General features: G+C 38.6%; 1 protein-coding gene across 1 annotated transcript in view; it reads right to left on the reverse strand.

The window, feature by feature from the left end:
* The window catches only part of LOC102855252 (cytochrome P450 2J2-like), a 35887-nt gene extending 18127 nt beyond the window's left edge, over positions 1 to 17760 (reverse strand). Inside the window, exons 1-6 of the mRNA XM_006879741.1 lie at positions 17551 to 17760; positions 11590 to 11752; positions 7799 to 7948; positions 7153 to 7313; positions 3399 to 3575; positions 263 to 404 (exon numbers count right to left, since the gene is read on the reverse strand). Of these exons, the coding sequence (XP_006879803.1) occupies positions 263 to 404; positions 3399 to 3575; positions 7153 to 7313; positions 7799 to 7948; positions 11590 to 11752; positions 17551 to 17760 (1003 nt within the window). The remainder of the gene's footprint in view (positions 1 to 262; positions 405 to 3398; positions 3576 to 7152; positions 7314 to 7798; positions 7949 to 11589; positions 11753 to 17550) is intronic.
* Between the last annotated feature and the right edge of the window lie 3491 nt (positions 17761 to 21251).

Consider the following 21251-nt stretch of genomic DNA (forward strand, 5'->3'; position numbering starts at 1 on the left):
GCTGCTATCCTGGCTGAGAGCAATACTTAACTCTATACGCGACCAGAACTCGCTTCTTAAGGTAAGAGACAACTTACTTGCATCATCAAGACGCACAGCAATCCCTGACAGAAAAAGGAAAGAATGCAATTGCTCCTAAGTTTACTATGTGATTGTTCCACCTCATCCCTTTTCATTCCATCATTAATCTTCTGGTTTCAACTCAGGACACTATTTCAGGAAGTACCTATTCTTGTCCAGGAACATCCAAGCACTTGCTCACCTTGAATTTCTGGGTTCAGTGCCATGTAAAGCAAAGCCCAGCGCAGAGTTGTAGAAGTTGTCTCGGTTCCAGCCAAGAACAGATCTAAAGTGCTGCAAACAAGGTTTTCTTCATGGAAACTTGAGTTAGTGTTGTCTGTGTACTAGAAAGAACAATATTTACTAAGTAATTAAATTGCTGCCCAAAACAACAGTATGTCTTCTTGGGGAAGAAGTTTAGAATGAAAGGTCTTAGGAAAAATAACTATCTCCTTCTTTGGCTTTATAGAGAGACACAAAGTATTACATCAGTAATGACTATTGCTTTCATTATCTTGATCTAAATGAGAAAAGTAAATGAAAATAATCATTTTCTTATAGCTATAATTTGAGAAGAAAGTGTTACAGTGGAATGAGAATGGGCTATGAAAGACTTGAGTTCAAAAGCCACATTTTTACCAACTGGATGACCTAGAGTAAGAGTTTTAATCTCTCTCTGCTTCTATTTCCTATTCTGTAAAATGGAAATAACCTCTTCTGACTCATAGTGACCTTAGACAGTGACCCAATAGAGTTTCCAAGGTTATAATCATTTATCTCTTTCTTCCATGGGTGTGGATGGTGGGCCAAACCTGATTCCTTTTGGTTAGAAGCTGAGTCCCTTAACCATAGAGCCATAAGGTCTCCTTTTACAGAACAGTGCTTTCATGTACATTTTTTTTTACTTTCATGTACAATTTTATTAGATAAACTGTACTTGTTATGTGTCTGCAACTTACAGTGACCCCATGAACAATGGATCTGAACACTGCCCTATCCTGTGCACTCTCATCCCTTCTGATACACTGAAGCCCACTGTTACAGTCACTGTGCCAGTTCATCTTGTTGTGGTCTTCTTCTCTTTTGCTGACTTTCTACATTCCCAAGCAGGTTGTTCTCCAAAGCTTAGCCCCTTCTAACATGTGAGATGGAGCTTCACCATCATTGACTCTAAGGTTTCACTTTCCCTCCTGGTTTCACTTTCTTCCAGACAGATCTGCTTGTCCTCTTCGCAGTCCATGGAATACTCAGTAATCTTCTCCGACACCAAAACCCAAAGGCATTGATTCTTCTTCTGTCATCCTTAGTCACTGTTCAACCTTCAGATGCATAGTAAGCAACTGAAATGACCATAGCTTGAGTCAGACATACCTTAGGCTTCAAACTGACATTGTCACTCTGTAATAATACAGAGAGGTCCCTGAGAGCAGATTTTCCTAGCGATTCATTTTTTTTACTTCTGACTGCTGGCACCAAGGGTTTTGATTGTATATCCAAGTAGGATGAAATAGTTGATAGTTTCAATCTTTTCTCTATCATGATGCTGCCTGCTGTTGGCCTGGTGGTAAGGATTTCTGTTTTCTTGCTGTTGAAATGTAATTCATATAGAAGGCTGTAGTAATTTTTTATATTCTGCAGTGAGTGCTTCAAGTTCTCCTCACTTTCAGTGAGCAAAGTTGCATCATCTCCATGGTACAAGTTGTTGATGAGTCCCCTCCAACCATGATGTCACATTCTTCTTCATAAAGTCTGGTTTCTTGAATGATTAGTTTAGTGTACATATTGAATAAGTATGAAGAAAGGCAACAGCCTGATTCACACATTTCTTGATATTAAATCATACATTACTTCCTTGCTATTTTCAAGCATCAGTCACTTGGTTTAAGTAAAGGTTTCACATGAGCACAATGAAGTGTTCTGAGTTTCTTATTTTCTCAAAGTTAACCATAATTTCTTGTGATTCCTGCAGTCAAATACTTTTGTATAGTCAATAAAACACAGCAATATCCTTCTGGTGCCACGGCCTCTTCTAAATTCACCTTGAATTTCTGGAAGTTCTCCGTAGTTGTACCATTCTAGTCATTTTTAAATAATCTTCTACAAGATTTTGCTTGCATGTGATACTAATGATATTTCTCAGTAATTTTCACATTCTATTGGATCATCTTTTTTTAGGGAATGAGGATAAATATGGATCTCTTCCAGTTAGTTGGCCAGGTACCTTTTTCCCCAGTTTTCCTGGCACAGACGGGTGGGCACTGTGGTCAGTCCAGGGCAGCATATGCAGGTTGAAATAAATGAATTAGTATTTCACCAATTCCCGAGTCCTCTTTCTTTTGTTAATTCTTCCAGGACAGCTTGAACTTCTTCCTTAACTATCATTGGTTCTTGATGATATGCTGCTTCCTGAAATGGTACGTCAGTCAATTCTTTTTGGTACAGTGATTCTAGTATTCCTTACATTTCTTATGATAGTTCTTGTAGCATCCTACAATATCAGGCTTGAATTTGTTCTTCTGTTCTCTCAGCCTGAGAGATACCAAGAAAATTCTTCACTTTTGATTTTCTGATTCCAATTCTTTTGTTCATTTTGTTATTGTACTTTGTTCAACCTTTCCTATTCTATGCTATTGGGAGGAACCACTATGATTCAGAGACAAGTGTATAGTTATGTTGTTGTTGTTGTTGTTGTGTACCCCTGTGTCGGAATTAACCCATAACTGACCTCTAATGAGTTTTAAAGGCAGTAAATCATATGGGAGGAGATTGTCCATTTTTCCTCCATTGACAGCTGGTGGATTCAAACCATGTACTTTGGTGCTGGCAGCACAATCCCTTACCTCTAAGCTATAAGGTTAATAGAAAAGATACTTCAGAGACATGATTAAGTTATTCACCTTAATGTAAGGATTTCATACTGGATTATCCAGATGATCTTAAGAAGGGAATATAGGAGGGAGGCAAGAGAGGACTAAAAAAGTATCTGTAAGGCCAGAAAGCAGCAGTGGTCACAGAGGGGAGAAGATGCTATCCCTTTGTTTAGACAATGAGAGAAGAAATATGACCCAATGACCTGCAGATAGCCTTTAAAATTAGACAAAGTAAGGAAAAAGAAATTCTCCCCAGAGTGTCCAAAGGTAACCAGGACTACTGCTGCCTCAACCCATGAAATTTATTTTAGACTTGCGGCCTCTACAACTGTAGGAGAATTATTTTTGTTTCTATGATACTCAATTATGATCATTTATCACAGAAAATAACAGAAAACATATAGCCACCACCACTCCTATTTGCTCTGAGAGAAAGAAAAACATAGGAAACACCTGTGATTTCCTCACCTTCGTCATTTCCGTGAGGTAAGCATCGATGAAGTCTCTAGGCTCATCAGGATTCCAGTCTTTCTTGTGGTCGTCAATCACGCGAGAAACAAACAGTTTCAATTTATCCCAGTTTTTAATGACTGTTTGGTGAGATCCAGGAAGGAAGTTCATTATTGATGGAATGATGTTGTAGAACTGATTGATAAAAACAAAACATAGAGACAGCCTATTGCCTCTTTCCCCCATTTTCAGAAAACAGAAATAATCTTATCACTCTTCATTATTGCAAACTTACATGCAAACTTTTCTCTCTCTTTGTTCTACAAAACCATTGTTGGTCTCTATTCAAAATATGTTAGTCTAAGACCACTTTTTCACCAACCCTATTACGTTCAAAGAGACTGGAATGAAACACCATCATATATCGTCTAGAAGTTGTAAAAGACTCAAAGTTGTCCTCATCCCATCATTAATCTTTTAGCCTATTCCCCAGTGCTCATGTAACAGTTTAATTAGACTATTTCACTCCTTGGTTCTCAAGCCTCCAATCATTTTCTATTATCCTTAGAATATACTTGTATGTGATTACCTGGAAGAACCTCTCAACAACTGCAGATACAGGTCCTTGCTTACATATCACCAACTTTTCTACCATTCAGTATCATCATAATCCCTACACTGACCAGTACAATAAAACAAGCAAGCAGAAGAAATAGTATAAGGATTGCAAAAGAATTTAAAAAGCTACCATTATTTATATATGAAAGAATTTTGTGTCTGAAATCATCCACAGACAAATATCAACAACAATAAACTGAAGGGTTCAGTAGTCAAAAGTAAATAGCAAACTTTAGTTATGAGATCCTTATCTGAAATGTCATTGCCAAATCGCTTTCCCAGTCTGTGAACTTTCTTTCAACTCTATTGGAGAAATTTTTTTTTTTATTGGAGAAATTTTTGATAAGCACAAGGAGTTGATTTTATGAAGGTCCTGTTTGTTGATTTTACCTTCTCCTGACTGCACATTGTTGGCTAAGTTTGCAAGCCTATTTATTACTTAGATGATGGTTTTTAATTTGTTCCCATTTTGTCTCTTAAGATATTTATGGTTTTGGGTTTTACCCCTAAGTCTCTGAACTACTTTAAATTGGTTTCCAAGGATCCTGTTTCCGTTTGCTGCATATTAATGTCCAATTTCACCAGCACTATTTGTTAAAGAGGCTGCCATTTCCCCTTTTAATGGGTTTTATTTCTTTTTCAAATACTAATTTATGATAGATAGATAGATAGTCTGATTTTGGGTTCTTGATAAATTCCACTGGTCCACGTGTTTGTCATTGTACCAACACCACACTCTTTTGATTACTCCTACTTCATTATAGTTTTTCAGAACACTTTTGTTTATTCTGGGTTTCTTTATTTTATAAATCAAATGGGATATTGTTTTGATCTCCACAGTGAAATGTCTTGCAGAGTCAATAACTTCTAAAATGATTATTTAACTTAGGTAAATTTTACTTGCATGTGATATTAGCAATATTGTCCAAATAATTTTAACATTTTATTGGATTACTTTTCTTTAAAATGGACATATATATCAATCTTTTCAGGTTCATTGGCCTTGATACTATCTTCTAAATTTCTTAGAGGAAATCAGATGGCATTAGAAAGGGACATGTAAAAGAGAGACTTCTTGCTGTGAGATAATGGTAGCACTGTTTTCTTCAAAAGGAACAACAAAGCCTCAATGAGATGTAACAGGCAATTTATAATTTTATCTGGAATGGAAAGAGACCCTGAATAAGCAAAACACTACTGAAAAAGAGAAACAAGGTAGGAGGCATCACACTCCCTGATCTCAAATATCATCACACGGATGTGGTGGTCAAGATAGCTTGGTACTTGTACAGCAACAGATACATAGATCAATGGAATCAAGTTGAGAACCCAGAAATCAACTCATCTACCTATGGTCATCTGCATTCTGTCAAGGAGACTAAATCAGTTAAGTAGGAAAATTCAGTCTCTTTAACAAATGATGCTGATAAAATTGGAAAACCATCTGCAGAAAATTTAAGTAAGACCCACACTTTACACCATACACAAAAACCAACTCAAGGTGGATCAGGAACCTAGAAGTAAAACCAAAGACTACAAAATATATCAAAGAAAAGCTAGGAATAAATCTAGAAGTTCTAATCCACGGGATGAACAATCTTCCTAGCATAATGAAAAACCTACAACCAAGAGAGAAAGAAATAGATGAATGGGACCTTCTAAGAATCATCTCTATGCACATCAAAAAACGTGTCCAACAGGGTAAGAAGGAAACCTACAGACTGGAGAAACAATATTTAACAATTACATGTCTGATAAGGGACTCACATCTAAAATTTATAGAATACTCCAACATCTCAACAAGAAAAAGGTAAACAGTTCAATCACAAAATAGGCCTACAATATGATTAGACACTTCACCAAAGAACACATTTAGATGGCAAACAAACTCATGAAGAAATGTTCACAATCCCTAGCTACCAGAGAGATGGAAATCAAAACAACAATGAGATATCATCTTATCGTAGCAACAATAGCAAAATTTAGCAGGCCAGAAAACAACAAATGCTGGCAAGGTTGTAGAGAGATCAGAACCCTTATTTACTGCTGATGGGAATGTAAAATGGTATAGCCATTATGGAAAGTGGTCTGGCACTTCCTCAAAAAAGTTGGAAACAGAAATATCATTTAACCCAGTAATTCCACTACTAGGATTATAACCTAAAGAAACCACAGCCACAATTAAAACACATGAATGCACACCATGTTTATTGCTGTGTTACTAATAATAGCAAAGAGATGGGAGCAACCCAAGTGCCCTTCAACAAATGAATGGATATAAAAACTATGGTACATTCACATAGTGGAATATTATGCAACACTGAAAGACAACAAACTCATAAAACCTTACACAACATGGGGGAGCTGGAGCACATTATGCTGAGATAAATATCTCAGTCAAAAAGAAAAGATAAATACTGCATAACACCACTGTTATAAAAGAGGACAGACTTGGAAAGGTTGGAAAAAGAGTAGGAAAAAGTGGATCGATAATGAATATTGGATTAAAACAGATGAAGGTAAGAACTGTCCAAAAAGAATGTATTATTAGGCATTATATGTTTGATGACAGTCTAGAACAAGGGGTGCGTTATGAGAAGGGCTAGGGTAGGAAAAGTAAAGAGAGGAATAAAATGTACAACAAAATACAATACAAAAAAAAGAAAAAAAGAACAACATAGGTGTGTAGTGGTGTTGTTGTCAGGTGTTGCTGATTTGACTTTGACTTACAGTCAACATATGAACAATAGATTGAAGTTTTGCCTATTCTATACTATTCTCGTGGCCTATGACATGATTAACCTCATTGCTGCGATCACTGTGCCAGTCTGTCCCTTGATGATTTTCTTCTCTTTCGCTAGCTTTCTCTCTCTTTTCCAAGGACATAAGTGCAGAGGAGTATGAATTATGAAATGTGATGCCTTATATCAACATTAGAAATATTCCTTGCTGGCAAGTCAGCAGAGTCAGCTTTGCCTTCACTGCACATAAAACAACATTTAAAAAAAAATCAAGAAAGATGGATTTCAATTTTATTTAAGGTAATGATAAAGGTTGTATTTCAGCAAATAAGTAAAAAAAAAAAATTAAGAATTCTTCCAAGTCTCCTAACAGCCTGATAACCTTAGAAATGTTAGAGAAGAAAATGGCTTACGTGGCAGGACACTCCAGCTTGCAGATGTAGGATTTCATCCAGCAACCTCAGCAGTTCCTGAAACTGGGCATCTCCATACTCAAATCGTTCCCCAAAGGTAATGGAGCAAATGATATTGGAAACTGCATTGTTGATCTTGAAGTGAGTGTCAAAAGGCTGTCCTGGAGGAAGAGAAAGAAAGAGAAGGCTCCTTCAGATTGATTTGTTTCTTCTTTTTAGGGAAAGTCTGTTCTGTATGACATACCATATACAAGTTATAATGCTGTTCATAGAATCCACATCTTCAGTTTTTCTCTCTGCCTGCAATACACCTACTGGCTTGCTCTAGTCTTTTTTCATCTTTCAAGAGATAGATGTTAGGTATACCTTCTTTGTTCTACAGCTCTAGTTACACCATACTGCACACAACATTCAGACAATGTTTGTGAAGTCACACTTACGTCCAACTTTTAAATCTAGTAATTCTTCAGTATTTAATGCCTGTCCTCTTACAATACAGTCCACAAAGATAGCTGGCTGTTTAAAGTTACAGATATCATGCTCAGTGCAATAACAGCAACAAAAGAGCAACTTAGGTACTTAATAAGGATCTCTCTGATGAATGAATGAGCCCCAGACTCCTGCATCTCTCCTAGGAAACCCTTACCTTCCTCCTCCTGTATTGCCTCGACAAGGTAGTGGGCCTCCTCCTGAATGCGTTCTTCTAAGCTCTTCTTTCCTAAACCAAAGTTCTTAAGAGTCATCAGGGCAAACCTTCTTTGCTCCTTCCACTCCTGGCCATTGGACATGACCAATCCTGTGGAAAAAGAGTATCAGTATTATGTGTTCTGATTCTATAATGTGAACATCTGACAAAGATATTGGAATGTGCATCAGATGGAAGGAAGGAAAAGCACTTGAAACATATTCAGAGAAATCATCCCAAAGCAATGGATAAAATGGCTAGCATCTACTGAATGACTGCCAATACCAAACACGTCATTACACTTTGCATGCATTCTGCACGTGTTTACCGCACATGGAATCTGTATGGAATAGGATTAATTATGGGGGGATCCATTATCCTGATGAAAAAACCTGTGGCACAGAAGACAAACTTTGTGAGGTCATATTCAGGCTATGTGATTCAAAAGTTTATGTAACATCAGTTTATTTAAGAGCTCATTGAGAGTGTTGTCAAATACTCAGATCCAGCCAAGGACAAGAGAAAGTTCATATCCTTAATGAAGCAGGAAAGGTTTTGAAGAAGGAAGTCTACCTAAGACCTAAGTCCTGAAAGATGAAAAGTAACTGAAGAAAAGCCAGTAATGTATTCCAAGCAGAGAGAAAAACAGAAGATGCAAAAGGAGAAAACTCTCTCAGCATGTTAAACAGATGGCAATTTACTTTGTATCACACGAACGCTACACTCCTTCCCATTTCTTCACATGGAGAGCATTCCTCAACTACGATCAGGTGAGGCTGAAAATATAACTGGATTTCACAGTGGAGAAGTATACTTTATTGAATGCAGGAGAAGGTAGAAGCCTCACTTGATCTCTTTGCATATCATATTTTTTAAAAGTCTCTTCTAATATAAAATAAAAAATATAATCACTAAAATAAAAGTCTCCTCCAATGGTTCTTCAGTTGCCACATTCTCCAAATTTTCCTCTTGATAATCTGGTATTAACTCTTTTGCCATATCATTTTAATTCTAATTGTGATATTACCAATGTTTTTTTTTTATGATGAGGTCTGAATTCTCTTATCACCCTCTATTCCATTTCTGAGAAATCTCATTTATTCTTAAAATTGTCAGTAACATTTTTTTTTAAAAATCTATTTCTGTCAACTTAGGGCATTTCCAAATCAGCATCTACAATATTAAATCTCCCAAATTCCTCCTTTTCACTATACAATGTCCCACCAATTGAAACCAAACCAGGTACCTTGTCTTTCTCCAATTCTTCTTTCATGATCTACCTAGTGGATCATCCACCTTAACACTTTTCCTCCCAACCCCTTAACATCTCACTCATATTATCATAATAGATTTACCTTCTGGATATCTTGAATTCATGCACTTTCACTGTCACTAGTCTCATCTCACCTACTGTCTGTCATGCCTTAGCAATTACCAAGTCCAAGGTTAAATGCATTTTTCAGCATCTACTCTTGATCCTTTCATTACAATCTCCACTTTCAGGCTAAGTGAACATAAAAACATGTACAGTGTATATATGATAATTCTCTTCTCCACTAAAAAAAACTGATGTTGTTCTGTGCCATCAAGTCGCTTGCAACTCATAGCAACACTATGTACAGCACCTCTGAACTCTGCTCTATCCTGAGGCAACCTTATTGTCTCTGACACACTGACCCCCATTACCCCACCAACTGAGTCAATCCATCTCATTAAGGGTCTTCCTCTCTTGTGCTGTATCTCCACCCTCCCAAGCATAATGTCCCTCTCCAAAGATGGGTCCCTCCTTGCAACATGCCCAAAGTATGTCAGGAATCCTTGCCTCCAAGGAGCAGACTGGCTTCACTCTCTCCAGGATGAACTTGTTTGTTCTCCTAGCAGTTCATTCAATACTCTTCTCCAGGACCACAGCTCAAAGGCATCAATTATCCTTCCATTATCCCTAGTCATTGTCCAGCTTTCTGACATAGTAAGTAATTGTGAAGACTATGGCCTGTATCAGGCACACCTTAATTTCCAGACTGACATCATTGCTCTTCAGGACGCTGGAGAGGTTCCTTGTCTTTTGATTTCCCGGCTCTTGATACCAAGAGTGTTGATTATGGAGCCAAGCAAACTGAAGCTATTAACAGTCTTGATCTCTTCACCATCCATTATGATGCTGCCAATCTTTGTTTTCTTGATGTTGTGCTTTAATCCCTATTGAAGGCTGCAGTCCTTGATCTTCTGCAGAAAGCACTTTAGGTTCTCCTCAGTTTCAGCAAGGGAGATTGTGTCATCTGCATAACTTAGATTGTTGATGAGTCTACCTCCAATCCTGATGCCACATTTCTCCTCATACAGCCCAGTCTCCCAAATAATCTGCTCTGCATATAGACTGAAAAGGTATGGAGCCAGGACACGTCCCTGGTGTACACCTTCCCAATTTTAAACCATGCAGTATTTCCTTGCAATAACTAATAATTATTAGACTAAAACTAAATATATTTAACAAGGACCTAGATGAACAATTTCTTGCCAAACTCAGCTGCCTCACCTTTTGTCATTATTTCTGTTTATTCTCTATGCTCTCATGACATTGCCATTTTCCAATTCCTATATTTTGCTGACCTTCTTCCCACTTTAATTATTTCCATATGTGACTGATTCTTACATCTGATTTCTTTTCTACTCTTTTCAGCTTCTTATATTGTTATTGCTTTGTGCTAATTTTGAATCTCTATATTAGATACACAACCCCTAAAAGGTACATGACGTACTAATTTTACTAAAATGTTAGGCTTTAAATTAGAACCAATTGGTAGTGTGTCTCTCTCTGAGTAGAATGTATATCCCTTATGCCTTGTGCACAGGTTCACATGGTAGGCAATTGATAAAAGCAATGAGTTGATAAGGAACAAATGGACCAAGTATTTAAAAAGTAATTGGGAAGGACATGTAAACATTGTGTTTTGGTAGAGCAATAGAATGGACCTTTATGATGAAGCCCATTGAACTGGAGGCGGAAAGAAGTAGATGAGCAGCAGAAGCAGCAAAACCCTATCCATTTTCTGTGAGGAAGAAATTTACAATGAGGAAGTCAAATGTCAGAACATATTGTCCCTTCTGTGCTTTCATGGAATGATTTGGTTAACTGATTAGCAAACATCTACAGTAAGTTTCTGGAGGAGGTGCAGCTTCTCCCAAATCCCTAATAATAGGACTGATGGTGCTAAATTATCACAATAAAAACAAACAACAACAACTCTTTGTAGTCAAGTGAAAACTAACTCATATTAACTGTCCAGTGGGTTTTCAGAGGTATCACACTGCAGGAGAGGAGATTGTCCATCTCTTCTAGAGGAAAAACTAGTGGATTTGAACTGCCTGCCTTTGGGTTGGCAGCTCAACTCCTTAATCACTGTTGTTGTTGTTAAGTGCCGTAGGACTCATAGCGACCCCATGAAGGAGAGTCCTCGACGCTTGGGTGCCTTTCATCCTCTCTCCAAGTTCATAGGGTTTCCGGAGGCAAGCTATTATGGAAGTGGATGCCACTCCTCCTTCCACCCTTAATCACTAGAGTTCTCTAAATGCTCACAGCAAGTGCTTTTTATCTGAGAATATGGACTTCTACCTTACTTCCATGGCAGAAATTTTGTAATAAATCTTGTCTCTGAGAGTTGCTGTGAAGAATTACAATCATAAAGATACTTTTTAACAGCCCAAAACAACATCAAGCACACAAATGTTGTATTCTTACTCAAGAAACTTACCATTTTTCTTAAAGACACGCTCTTGGAGAGGTATAATAGGCCGATTCACAACGCCGTGGTCTGGGTTTGAAAGGACTTCTTTGATTAAGGGCAATCCAGTTACAATTACACAATGAAAAGGCCCAATTTCCATGCTGAATATGTTTCCATATTTGTTGACAAGCTGAAAAACAGTTAACAGTGGTTGAATATGTACATGCCAGCTAAACAGAGGAAGAACTGCAAGGAGAAAGCCTTGACAGAGTAATTGTGACCAAATTCTCTGAGGGCATCACAGATTCTGAGGATGACATAAATACTATGACATAGGGTGGCGTGCACACAACCATGTTTATTGCTAAATTTCTTACAGTAGCAAAAGTTGGAAAACATATCACAGGTCCAACAGATAAATGTGGAATATTCAAGCAATTTCTCACTACTGTCAAGTCAGAACCGACCCTCTAGTGAGGTTTCAGAGGTGATACATCTCATTAGAGGAGAATGCTCATCTTTCTCTGGTGGAGTAACTGGTTGGCTCAAACCATGAACCTTCAAGATGGCAACAGAGATCTCTACCACTAAGCCAAAGCTACCAAGGATTTGTGAACTACTACACAACATAGACTAATCTAGACCAAATTTCATCAAGTTGACATAAATCATCACAAAAGACTACAGTATGAGACAACTTTCATAAAATTAAATTTATATACAGATAGTCATTCTCAAAAGCAATAAAAGTCTATTAGTGGTTACCAGGGTTTGGAGGAAAGAGGGAATGAAGAGTTAATACTTAAGGGACACTGAGATTCTCTTTAACGTGATTAAAATTTTTAATCAAGGAAAAATTATATAAATTTAAAAAACCAATAAACAAAAAACAAATACCCAAAATAAACCAGGTGGTAGGTAAAAGAGGTAAAGCCTTGAATGTGAGAACAAATGTCACTGTACTGGTCTTTTGTAACAATATGCATAAGAGTGCAAGTGACAGCGTCTGATGTGGGAGGTGCTGGTACAAGCCAAAGACACCCACAAGGAATTTAGCTTCTCAGATTAGGATAGAAGGTCATGTAGACAATGTTTAGGGAAGTAAGGTTTTCTCATAAGACCACTTCCTCTGTTCACAGTATCAGGTAGCCCACTAATTGGCTAGGGGGGTGGCAAAATGACGGGAGAAGCAATTTTTCTACTGTGTACAGTTCATTGTTGATTTTGGCTTGTCCATAGTTCCCCATGGCTATCCTCTATTCCATAATTCAGAGTCCCTCAAAATCGAACACCATAAAAAAAAAAGGCAAAATGATGGAAATACATATACCAGGCAAATTCATTATAATCAAAAGAGATGCAGAATTGTTTGTGCAGGACTAGCTGTGGATGATAACAATATGAACAAAACTGAGAAGAACAGATATCTCACAACACTTAATTGTGCTCATGTGAAATCTATACACAGATCAAGAAGCAGTTATCCTCACAGAACAAGGGAATACTACCTGGTTTAAAATTAAGAAAGATGTATGTCAGGGTAATATCCTTTCTCTCTGCCTATTAATCTGTCTGATGAGCAAATGACTTGAAAGGCTGGACGATATAATGAATACAGCATTAGAATTGGAGGAAGATTCATCGACAATCTTCATTACACAGATGACACAATCTTGTTTGTAGAAAGTGAGGAATAATTGAAACTGTCTAAAGATCAAAGACTACCGTCTTCAATCTGCATTACATCTAACATCAAGAAAATAAAAATCCTCGCCACTAGTCCAGTCAACAACAATATGATAGAGAAAAAATTCAAATCGTTGATGATTTCATTTTACTTGGATCTACAATCAACACCATAATAACAGCTATCAAGACACAGAAAGATATACTGTATTGGGGAAATCTGTCAAGGATTTCTTTAAAGTGCTAAAGAGCAAGAATGTCAGTTTAAAAACTAAACTGTCTATAAATATCAAAAAACTTCTCCAACAGGGTAAAAAAGGGAAGCCACAGATTGGGAAAAAAAATATCTGGTAATGATCTGTCTGATGAGGGACTTATATCTAGAATTTATAGAATACTTGAGTGCCACAAAAAGGTAAATTACCCAATCGCAAAATGGCCACAGGATATGAACAGACACTTCACCAAAAAAGGCATTCCGATGGCATACAAACACATGAAGAAATATTGAAAATTCCTAGCTCTAAGAGAGATGTAAATCAAAACAACCATAAGTTATCATCTCACCCCAGCAAAAATTGAACAGAGTAACAAACAACAAAGGCTGGTGAAACTGAAACCATTTTTCACTGTTGGTGGAAGTGTAAAATGGTGCAAACACTCTGGAAGGTAGTATGGTGCTTTCTCAAAAAGTTAGAGATAGAAATACCATCTGATGCAGCAATTCCACTACTGGGAATATAAAGAAATCAGAACTGCCACCCAAGCAGATATATGCACACTTATGTTTATTGCTGCATTGTTCACAATAGAAAAGAGATGGAAGCAACCCAAGTGCCCATCAACAAATTAATGGCTAGAGAATCTGTTGTATATTCATACAATGGAATACTATACAGTACTGAACAAGGAATTCTTGAAATGTTATACAAAATAGGTGGCCCTGGAAGATATTATTCTCAGTCACAGAAAGACAAATACTGTATAATTCCACTGTTATAAAACAGGACTGACATTGGGGTTGGGGGAAAACTAAGCAAAGGGGATAACTGATATACACTGCACTGAAAGAGATGAGCACTAGAATGCTTAAAAGGAGTATATGATTAGGTATTATTTTCATGACAAAAGTCCAGAATATTAAAAGTCCTGCATATTAAAGTTGACTGTGTGTGTGTGGATTGTACAACAATGAAAGGTTGTTTTTCAGTTTTTGTTTTTTCAAAGAGAAAAGCAAATTGGGGATAGGGGTGGGCAGGGAGGAAAATGTGCCACAATGAATGAATGGAAATCCAAGTTCTCTATAAACTTTGAATAAAATCTCCTATTTTTTTTTTAAGAGAGACTAAGGTGTGTGCCAGATCAAAGCCATGGTATTTTCAATTGCTTCTTATCCATTTGTCTGTTGGACAATAAATAAGGAAAACTGAAGAAGAATCATTACCTTGAATTGTAGTGTTTGAGAAGAATACTGAGTAACCCACAGACTTCCAAAGGAACAAAAAAATTAGTCTTGGAGGAAATGTAACTAGAGTGCCCCTATGGGCATGTTGTTGGGAGGTACTAGTCTTTGGATAAAGACATCATTCTGGGAAAGGTAGAGGGTCTGAGAAAGAGAGGAAGACCCTCAATGAGATTGATCAACCAAATGACTTTAACAATGGTCTTCAGCATGGCAGAGATTCTGAGAATTATGCATGAAAGGGCAAGGTTTTGACTTATTGTTCATAGGATGGCATCTAACAAAAGCAACATATCAATTTCAGATTTCTTTTTCAGAGAAAAGCAGTTTATCAGTATATTACATGATCATATATACAATTCAGTAAAAAGGCATCACTCATTCACTCATTCTTTGGTATTGAGTTAGACAGAACTGGCTCATAGTTGAAATTCCAAAGGGTTTTGATGACTGTAAATAGCATAGGAAGAGATGGCTCATCTTTTTTCTTCAGAGCCACTGGTACCTAAGGCTCCTCCATGGTTAGCAGTGCAATTCTCTAAGGATTACTTACACCATCAAAGTTCCCTCAAGAAGAAATAACAATCTTCAAAGCATACAACCTAAAGAACGGAGCTACCAAGTAGCTTGAGGGGAAAACTGACAGCTAAATTGAGAACTAAATAAATCCCTAAATATAGTTCAAGCCTTCAACATTCCTCTCTTGATAAGTAACAGAATCAATTTTTTATCAGCAGATACAAGGACAACAAATAGAGAAGCCTCACGCCACAGGATCTAATTGACATTAATAACATTCTACCACCACTGAGGTTTTTATATATTTAAACACACAAAATTCCACTGCCATCAAGTCAATTCCAACTCACAGCAACCTTCCTTTGGGTTTCCTGAATTATAAATCTTAAAGGAAGAGACTTTATCCATCAGAGCAGCTGCTTGATTCGAACTGCTGATCTTAATTTCAATCTGCACTAATGTAATAATACACCACCAGTACACAAAGGGGGCATTTACTAAGACGGATAGTATATTGGGTCAAAAAAATAAACCTTAACATACTGAAAATCATCTAAAGTATATTTTCCAATCACAGTCAAATCACCTGAAAATTACTAACAGAAAGGTGACATGAAAATTTACAAATCCTTAAAAATGAAACAACACATTTCTAAAACAATAGCATATGCTTAGCTTCAAAATTTTGGGATCCACCCTGTTAGTGAATGTTACTGAGGTAGGACAGGGCCCACAGGATAACTTATAAAGGGTGAAGAGGCACGTCACGCTTGATGGCAATTTTTCGTACTAACAGGTGCCTGAGTTCTTCCCACATCCTGTCTTAGTCAGCTAATCTTGTCTGTGAACATCCTTTCATCTAAAAAGTGGCCTCACAGCAGCTGATTTCAAGCAGTGTTCTGCACAAGCACAGAAACACCTGTTATAATCAAAGACTGACCTAATTTGAACAAATTAAGCAATGCTCCAATCTGTGTTCATAGGCTTCCTTAAGTCATAGTCAAAACAATAGCACCTAACAACAACTTCTTGAAGAAGGATGGAAGGATTCAAAGCAGAGGAACTACTATAGAGCATGCATCCTGTCCCAGATAGAGAATGGATTGAAGCTGTCAATGATTTCATCTTGCTTAGATTAGCAATCAGCCTCTTTGTTACCAGCAGTCAGGAGATCAGGAAATATATTGCATTGGGCAAGTCCGCTCTCAAGGACCTCACTAAAATACTTGAGAGTAACTGATGTCAGCTTGAAGACTAATGTGTTCCTAATTCAGTCCATGATCTTTTCAATCATCTACTAATACATCTGAGAGCTGGTCAATGAAAAAGAATGACAGCAGAAACAGTGTTTTCTTTGAATTGTGTATTCCATGGATTGCAAAACAGACAGATGTAAATGTCTTGGAAAGGATGCAGCCAGAGTGCTCTTTGGAGGCAAATATAACGAAGTTGCACGTCACCCTCTGGAGATGTTGCTAGAAAAAGGCTGTTCCTTGGAAAAGGGACATCATGCTCAGAAAGATGGAGGACTAATGGAAGAGAGGAAGACTTCCAATGAGATAGACTGACACAGGAACGGCAGCAATGAACTCTATGGTGTCTGAGATGATGAGGATGACATAGAATAAGCCAGGGTCGAGGTGTGTTGTTCATAGAGTCGCTATGAGTCATATGGGACTTAACAACAACTAAGAATAACAATATGCTGATGCTAAAGTTTCTCCAACAGATTCAGCTAGGAGAACCCTCTACGTGCAAATTTAATTATTATAACCCGATGTACAGAGGGAAGACATTTCTCAGAAATCCCTATCTTCCTTACGTTGCTGCCATCATGTGCCACGGAGTTGACTAGCACTAATAGTGATCCTTTGAACAGCAAATCAGAATACTGCCGATCCTGGCACCATCCTCACCATCTATCTCACCGCGCTCAAAGCCACAGGTTACCAGAATTAGCGTTAGCATTGTCCAAACAAAAATACTCCCATTTGGTGTATTAAGCGGTAACAAGCTGTGCCACAATTTCAAAGTCTGCGGTTCGAATCCTCTCGATGCTGCTCTGCTGGAGAAGCGCTGGCAATCTCCTTCCACGGCATTTACTTCCTCTGAAAAGCCAGTTCCTACTCAAAGGCACTTTAAAAAAAGCATAACGATCTTCAACAGAAGTTGGCTGTCCTTTCTTTCTGGGGCAGAGAGCCACTGGCCAGTTCTCTCAATAGGCTGTAGATTAACAAGTAACCCAGCACTTTAGAATCACAACTTCATCTCTCCCCACTTCCCCAGAATACTTGTAGCTCAGAAAACTTGGCCTATCTTACCCTCTGAAAGGCCTGCTGCGGCTGTTGAAAGTCCAGTTGAAAGAAATTGCCAAAGAAAGGTAGGTTCGGGGGACCAGGAGGGTAGTTTTTTGGGCGGCGTCTTTTGAGGAAATCAACAAAGAACAGAAAGACGAAGGCGCCCAGCAGGAGGGTCCGGAGATGGAGCCCTGCCCAGAGGGCAGCAGCCAGGGAGCCCAGCACGGCCAGCATGGCTGGAAGATGCAGCAGCTCGTCTATTTTCTGTACTAATTAAGGTCCTAGTTCCTGGATCCAAGCGCCGCCCCGCCCTGTCCTTGACCACTTCCCGCTGCTGCTCGCCCTGCGCTCCTCGCTCCCCTCCTTCCGCCCTGAACTGTCTACATTGTTGTTATGGGCCATCGGGTCGCATAGCTCTGAAACCTGCTCTGTCTTGAGCTAATCTCATGATCTCTGACAAAGTCAATCCCATTTCTCCGGTCACTGAGTCAGTCCATCTCATCCTGGGTCTTCTCCTGCGCAGTCCCTCCACCTTTGCAAGCATCATGTCTCTCTCCAAGGACTGGTCCCTTCCATTTACAACGCTCAACCCCAAGCACCGCCCTGTTTTCTCCAACCTGCAACCTCCCCACTCTGAGTCCCCAGGCACCTGTCCTTGGAAAAAGACAACATGCTGGGAAAGTCTTGGCTAAAGAAAAGAACTTCCTAAACTAGATGGATTGGCACAGTGGTAGTGGTTCTGTATTTGTAGGCTTAAGCTTGTCAGAGATCACAAAAGACACAGGGTAGGGTCGGATTCAGATCTACTGTTCATGTGGCCCCTGTAAATCATAGTCCACTCCAAGGCGTATAACAGCCACCTCAAGAAATTATACTGGGTGAAGCAGCTCACTTGTGTACTGTTAACTCAGAACTGACCCCTATTTGACCCTCCAGGAGTTTTTCAGAAGCATTTCATCACCAGGGCAGAGTTTGCTGTTGCCCCTCTTTCTTGTGGACCAACTGATGGATTCCAGCCTGATTCCTAACTTTGGGTTGCCAGCACAACTCCTTACCACCAGAGTTTTCTAGGGCACTCACTAGGAACTGGATTCCTAGGAGATCTTACACCTGTTGTTGTGATTACAGTTAGGTGTCACCCAGTCAACTCCGAGTCATGGTGACCCTATGAACAATTTTGCTGAAACTTGCCCTAATCTGCACTGTCCTCCCCACCTCTGTTCTGCTCAAGCACATTGTTACAGCCATTGTGTCAACCTATCTTGCTGAGGGTCTTTCTGTCTTTCTTTCACCTTTGACCTTTCACTGTGTGATGTCTTTTTCTAACTGGTCCCTACTAACAATATACCCAAAGTACGTAAGAGGAAATTTCACTATCCTTGCTTCCGATGAGCAACGAAGAGAGATTTATTTGTTTTATTGGCAGCATCCTAATGGATGGTGGAGAAATTGAGATTGTAAACAGCCTCAGTTTGCTTGGCTCCACAATCAACACTCTTGTCACCAGCAGCCAGGAAATTAAAAGATGTATTGCGTTGGGAAATCTGCTGTCAGAGACTTCTCCAAAGTACTGAGCAATGGTGTCACTCTGGAGACTAAGGTGCACCTGATATAGATCATGGTCTTTGCAATCACTTGCTATGTGTCAGAGAGAGCTTGACAGTGACTAGGGATGATATAAGGAGAATTGATGCCTTTGAGCTGTGGTGTTGGAGAAGAGTATTGAATATACCTTGGACTGCTAAGAAAATTAACAGGTTCATCCTAGAGAAAGGTAAGCCTGGCTGCTCGTCTGACATACTCTGGACTTGTTGCAAGGAAGAACCAGTCCTTGGAGAACGGCATCATGCTTGGAAGGGTGGAGGAAGAGCACAGGAGAGGAAGACCCTTGATGAGGTGAATTGATTCAGTGACTGGGGTAGTTGTGTTGGAGATGGTAAGATTGGCACAGGATAGAGCAGGGTTTAGGGCTGTTGTACATAGGGTTGCTATGAGTTGCGGGCTACTTGACAACATATAATAACAACATGGTTAACAGTGTTTGGTGGAGCTCCCAGATTAAGACAGCCTTGAAAGCAGGAGTGGCATCCACTTTCTAAACAACATGCCTCTGGAAACTATATGAACTTGGGAAAATGGCAATAGTTATAAAATAGGGTTAAGGTCTTTTGTCCATAGGGTCGTTATGAGTCATGATTGACTTGATGGCATTTAACAACAACAACAAAAACTAAATAAATCATTTAAGAAGAACTTTTTTGCTAAGTGGAGAAACTGAGGAAATACATTCTTAGTAGAAGAGGGACAGCACATGTGAATGAAAAGAAGCATCAAAATCCCTGACAAAAATACTACAGAATGTGCTGCTTCTTGAGTCTCATGTGTAACTATGTGACAGTTATGTCTATCTTTTCATCCTGTCATGTTTTCTGGTGTCAATGCGGGGCTGAATGCTGCAAGTCATTTTGTCTGTACTAATCCAGGCATAAGAGGCTTGAAGGTGAAGTGAATTATGTGTTGGGCTGCTTACCTAAAGGCTGGTAGTTTGAATCTATCAGGCAGGCACTCCTTGAGAAAATGAAAATATCTTTTCCTGTAAATATTAGAGTCTTCAAAACCTGATAGAAGGTCACCATGCATAATGATCTACTTGATGTAAGTGAGTGGGCCAAAGCACATTCAAATACATGTTCACCTTGAATTTCTGGGTAAAAGGCTGTGGAAAGCAAAGCAAAGCTCTGCCCGGTATTGTAGTTGTTGTCTCTGTCCCTACAAAGAAGTCCAGTGTGCTGAAGACAAGGTTTTCTTCATGAAAACTTGAAGCAGCATTGCCTGTCTCCTAAGAAGAAAATTCTTTACTGACTAAATTGGATGGCTTATGGTTATCACAAAACACAGGGACATTTCATCCTAGGAAAGATATTGGAAAACAAGACCATAAGGGGAAATGACTTCCCATTTGATTTCGTCAAGAGGCATAAGGTATAACAGTAATATCATTAGCATCATTCTGTTCCAAATGCAAAAAGTTATTAGGGTTTTCAGTAGCTGAATAGATGGAAAGAAGAACAATCTTTTCACTGAAGCTGCACTGCAATCCCCAAGTCAAGCGGTTCAAGGCTACTAGCTTTTCCATAGAGGAAGGATGGGCAATCTCCTCCTGTGCCATTAACTGCCTCTGAAAACCCACTGGAGGATCAGCTATGGCTTGGTTCCAACTCAACGGTACACAACAATAACAACAAACCTATCATTTGAGACAAAGATATTAGTACAGTGGAAAGAGAAGGAATTGTGTGAAACATAGGCTTGAGTTCCAATATCCACCACACTTTTACTATCTATATGATCTAGGTCATATTACTTAATCTCTCCGTGCTTCAGTTTTCTGTCATGTAAGATAGAAATAACATCTTAGGGCTACATGATTAGATCCATGATTTGTAACTGGTATTCAACAAGAACAAACATGTGTTCTACTATTATCAAAATTCAAACAAGCATAACATCCAATTGCCTTTTATATAACAATTCTTATGTTTCCCCATACATCTTTTCCTTGCTAGGTTGACCTCTTTAATTCCCTAACCTGTTTCTCATGACTATATTGTCTTTCTTTGTTTTTTTTTTCTATAATTTTATTTTATTAATTTTCATAAACATTTACAGAGATTTTGGGCTTCCACTCATTCATTGTTGCACTATTCTCTCTACCCTCCTCCCAG

This window comes from Elephantulus edwardii, unplaced genomic scaffold, assembly GCF_000299155.1.
Source record: "Elephantulus edwardii isolate Elephantulus edwardi_28Jun2011 unplaced genomic scaffold, EleEdw1.0 scaffold00005, whole genome shotgun sequence".
Lineage (NCBI taxonomy): Eukaryota > Metazoa > Chordata > Mammalia > Macroscelidea > Macroscelididae > Elephantulus > Elephantulus edwardii.